Here is a 5,209-nt window from a genome sequence, read left to right on the forward strand (position 1 = left end):
CTCCACAGTAGCCGGAAACACGTAACTTCAGTTAAATCGACTTTGACAGGGAAAACTAAATTGTGTTTTTGTTACTATTGATGCTGCTGAAAAATAAATTTGGTTCTAAGTGTTTTAACACTCTGGGTTTATTTAAAAAATCACCATCCCTTCAGCTCGTTTGTGGCCAAAAGTGTCCATGGGTTATGTTTTGTCAACGCGAGAGTTGAGCCTCGGGTGTGAAATGTATGGTTTTCAGCGTTTTCCTCGGTTTCCCTGGGTGTCTTCCCGTGTTGTAGTTGTGTCTTATTTTGAAAGGATTATTTACGCGTTACCATAGCGCCCAGAGAGCATTAAGGGGTAGACAGGAGGATGTTACTCTCAATGTTGTTGGCGCATTTCAGGAGGACACTGCTAATAAAATTACACAATTACACAGCTGAATTCGCGTTTATTATATTTACAAAATACCACAGTTTTTGTAAATATAACTTCGCGGATTTCACCTACCGCGGGTTATTTTTAGAACGTAACTCCTGCGATAAACGAGGGACCACTATATTATTAATAGTGGAGTCTGGGACATTTAATTGATTAACATCAACATTATTGTGCACTATTATTTTTGTTCAAGGAGAGCAAAAACTATAAAACTCTCTCACCTTGTTCATTGCCAAAAATGGCAACTTTTGTGTTTTGTTTTGTTTTTACAAAATGCTGTAAAATGTATATTTATTAAAACATTGATCTACTTTTACCGACTTGACTCTTTAAATTAGCTCCAGTCCTTTTCATCAAAAAACCAAAATTTTATCTATATTCTTTTTTTTTACACTTTAAATGCCAGTTAGGTCATATATTACCAGTAACTTTTCAGATAAAACAGTAATAAAGTCCTAATGGTTTCATAAATCTTCGTGGGTTTTTTTTCATATAAGCATCGGGGACAAAGCTGTCTTGCAATTGTTGAGGTCACTATAGTGTGGGCCCTTTTTCTTCCAGGATCACTCTTCATTTGTAGGTTTAGAGGTCTCCTACTACTGTGAAGTGATTTTCATGGGACAAAGGCTTGTATTCCAAGATCTGGGAGATTGTAGAGATGAGCAGTGATGCCCTTCTTACCATCTTTCCAGAAAAATAAGTGATCTACAAGCTGTTAGGCTGACTTACAGCAGCAGCATTTTCTGCACCTGCATAAATTCCAGGACACATTTACTAACAGTTTTTGTTGCTGTATGTGCTGCAGCTTTGATTTTTTTTACTATAACCATATTTTACTCTACAAGAGTAAAAGTGTTTTTAGCAGGTGCTTCAAAGCTAAGTTTGACTGGGAAACTCAAAGCTCAACAGTCTGTATCAACAAAAATTCCCTGCAGCCTGTGTAATATTTGATGCGTCATAATTTATTCCAGTCTGTCTTGCAAATACATGTTTGCATTGCAATGTCATGCACAACACACAACTATTAGACCCTTAAGATCAAACCTGTGTCATTCTTTTGGTCCACTGCAGTGTAGTAGTCAGCACAGAGCCCAGAGGGTTATACGTAAAATGTATAAAAATATTATTGATTACAGGATAATACATAAATGTTAATAGCAACTGTAACCTTTTTACTTTGAAGTTACAAGTATAAACAATGCTGTTACATTTACACTTAAATTTTTACTATAAGTATGGAAACAAGTGAACAACATTTTATAATAAGCTTAACTGGAATTCTGTACACTGAAAAACAAACAGCACATAAAAACCACAAACAAACAGCCAGTGCCTTCATCTGTCCATCAAGTGTCAAACATCACATTGACCTGTAGTCTCTGCTCGTCAGCACATGCTTTTAAAAAGAGCTCCATGTCCTCTGCAAACTGAGAAACAAAGAGGAGGAAGTCCCTCTACACAAACACTGCAAATGACAGGCCAGGCAAACATCTGTTGACCTGTTTGAATGCCTCCTCATCATGTGAGTCTTGAAGTTTTTTTGTAAGAAGAGTAAGACCAGAGTGAGGGCGTTTCATTTTCATGGACTTTCCACAAGCCGCAGTTTCATTTAGCACAGAGGGAGGAGCACATGAATGTTCTACTGAAGATTCAGGAAATGGTTTAGATGCTGGAGACGAGACATCGAGAGGGAGATGGGGCTCCGCGGAGAGTTGAGTGGGAGAGGGGCGGGGCTCCACGGACAGTGCAGCGGGAGAGGGGCGGGGCTCCACGGAGAGTGCAGCGGGAGAGGGGCGGGGCTCCACGGAGAGTGCAGCGGGAGGGAGGCGGGGCTCCACGGAGAGTTTAGTGGGGAGCAGTCCTGAATGCTGACATGACAATAATTGCCTTGCCATATCCCCACGCTGTATGACTGTCATGTTGCAGACAGGGCAGTGAAAGTGCGCCGGCATATCATTCTGTCTGTAAGAGAGAAAAAAAAAAGAAAAACAACAATATGTAATTTAAATGCAGTTGTATAGAATGCAATCAGTTTATCTAACAATCAGATTGTACATATGAACAAAAATACCCAAGCCATCCTCAATAATGAAAGCAAAATGTTGTGGATCACAAGAGCTGTCAGGAAATGTGGTGAACAGGAATAAATATTTAATGAAAACACTTTTTTCTAGCTGATGAATGCACTGAACTGTACAATGTGAAAAGCATATTTTAAGTCAACAAAGACACTGCAGAGGTGCTGAAAAGAAGTGCATATTTATAACTTTAACTATGAGGTATATTTAACACCAACATACCTTTGAAAGGCAAAGCATTTTTAATGTGTCCATTTATTTGCTCCTCAATCTTTGCCCTGACAGTAGGGCTGAGAGTGGGGCACAGAGGGCAGTGAAACAGCCAACACGTGGTGCACTCCTGCAATTCTGGCTTGGAGGCAGAATTCCAAATGTGATATGTGCATCTAAAACAGAGAGAAACAGATAAACACCATATACACCTTTAAGTTCAGGTTTTAGCAGAAATAACACATTACAGTTAGCATGTAAGAGATTTGGGGAGAAAATTCTTTACAAAAACATAATTTACCAGACACTTTTACTTGTGACATACGTATCTATTGACATATAACAGACAATTTAACAAACGCTAACAAAAATCTGGGCAATAAAAAAGCAGAACAGAATGGAATAGAGAATAGCAGTATTTATAAATGTAGAAATCTCTTTGTGACAAACTTTACAGCGTTGATGCAGGTGGAATGAAAGACGTGAACAAAGTGCAATACGCAGTAAATGGAACAATGTGCATTGATGTTACAGATCGTGAAAAGTAGTTCAATAAGAAGCAAAAATCAAATACGTTTGAAACTGACCACTAAATGCTAACCAGAGGTGTCAAAAGTGCAGTCTTACTAAAGTTTAGATACCTCGGGGGTCTGACCGTTGTTGTAACGCTAACAAAGTGCCAACGTAATTAGTGTAAGCAAACTAGATGATTTCTAAAATTATATAATTATTAACAGCAAATTTATACATGAAAGACTCTGTGCCAACCTTTATGATCCACTTGCAAGGTTTCCACAGTCGATGATCCGTGCAGTGCTACTGTGGAGGTCACGTGTTTTACGGCTACTGTGGAGGTCCCAATATGGCGCTCCCAGTGGCTGCAGCCAGACCCTTCTCCCACAAAGACCGCAGCTGGAGCATTACCGTAATGTTTATAACACTGCGCAGCAGAATGACTCGAGCTGCAGCCCTCTGACTTTAACAAGATGTGCAGCCCCTCCCCCTTTGAGCCAGCGTCTAATTGGCTGCCCGTCACAAACTGAAGGTGTGCTTCACCTGTGTGAAGCTAACGGCAGCATGTGAGTGATCACTGAGGCGCCAAATGGGGCTGAACTAGTGAGGAAGACGAGAGGTCAGAGGTCACGTTACTGAGGCGGGCAGTCAGAGGTCAGTGACACTAACAGATGAGGCGAGCTAGCAGTGAAAGTGGAGGAGACTCCTGAACAGCAGCATCAGTCTAGTTTATAATCACACAACACAAAGGTGTTACCAGGGAGGCTGCTGATTGGACAATCGTGCCTTGCCTGTTATGTGCTGTGTTAGATGATAAACAGCTCTGTTCTTGTGTTTTTCTCAGTGAGGCCGAGTTTACCTGCACCACACCTGTCCGGCAGTCTGGTGTCCTCCAGTGGTCCTGAGTGCGAGGATGAGGATTGGTCATCATGGTGACACTTTAAACTATATAATCTGAAAACTGATTCTTATTTAAACTCATCACACAGTGACGATGATGATGATGGAGGACTCTGCAGGGAGGACTTTCTCTGTCAGGACTGGAACTACTGCTAAATACACTCGAATACTTCGGTTTGATTGTAGCATTTGTGATATTTGTACTACGCAGTGATGGCTCCAGGCTCACCTGCAGTACCTGTGACGTCCACCAGGGGGTCTTGGCCCACATTGATTTAGATTACTCAGAGCCTGACGCGACCATATAAGGATATCCCCTCTCTGACATCATGCAGTTCCATGGGCGGTGCAGCCTGACCTTTGACCTCATTATTAGAAACCATGAACAGCAGGACAGAAAAAAGGAGCAGGACATTATTTCATTTTATTGTTCAAAAACAGTGTGACACACACACACACACCTAAAATCACTGAAACCAGACTTCATAGAAAAAAATTAAAACAAACATGTTTAACAAGAACGTCATCAGCCAATCAGAGGAGGCGCTGCATTGTGACAGAGCAGGGGGAGATGGTCACCTGACAATCCTGCAAGTCTCTGTGAACCAGGTAAGTCTGCCTCTGCACACCTGTCTGTCTGTCTGTGGCAAAGGTAGCCTCAAACCTATCAATCATCTGTGAAGCCCCGCCCCCAGCCTTAGTGAGACCACCAGCCTTCATTCTTCCTCTCCTTTGTGTGGGTTTGGTTGCTGCACTCTGATGGGCTGTTCTAAGACCATGTGACAACTCCTCTGACTCAAGTAGGTATCTGATTGGTGGGCCAACTCTCCTTCTTCGCTGCCGCTGAGGCTCCTCCCCATTCTCGTTCTTACCCTGGGTTCCTTCTTTCCATTTGCCATCAGAAGCTCGAGCACTGCTCATGGCCATCCCAACTCTGTTGCCTTGGGAACTGTCTACGATGCTGCGGTGCTGATCGCAATGATGCAGGAACAGTCTGCTGGCACGGCTGAACTTCCTGTTGCAGATGTGACAGCCGAACGGTCGCTTCGGTCTGTGGAAGACAGACGTCTGCAGAGGAGAAAGGTCAC

General features: G+C 42.3%; 1 protein-coding gene across 1 annotated transcript in view; it reads right to left on the bottom strand.

Moving 5' to 3' along the window:
• Positions 1–1,841: 1,841 nt before the first annotated feature.
• The window catches only part of LOC102201391 (uncharacterized), a 12,981-nt gene continuing 9,613 nt past the window's right edge, over positions 1,842–5,209 (bottom strand). The window contains exons 7-8 of the mRNA XM_013915406.1: positions 2,721–5,189; positions 1,842–2,382 (exon numbers count right to left, since the gene is read on the bottom strand). Of these exons, the coding sequence (XP_013770860.1) occupies positions 4,656–5,189 (534 nt within the window). The 3' untranslated portion in view covers positions 1,842–2,382; positions 2,721–4,655. The remainder of the gene's footprint in view (positions 2,383–2,720; positions 5,190–5,209) is intronic.

The sequence above is a fragment of the Pundamilia nyererei genome, unplaced genomic scaffold (assembly GCF_000239375.1).
Source record: "Pundamilia nyererei isolate P.nyererei 1_Seehausen unplaced genomic scaffold, PunNye1.0 scaffold00299, whole genome shotgun sequence".
NCBI lineage: Eukaryota > Metazoa > Chordata > Actinopteri > Cichliformes > Cichlidae > Pundamilia > Pundamilia nyererei.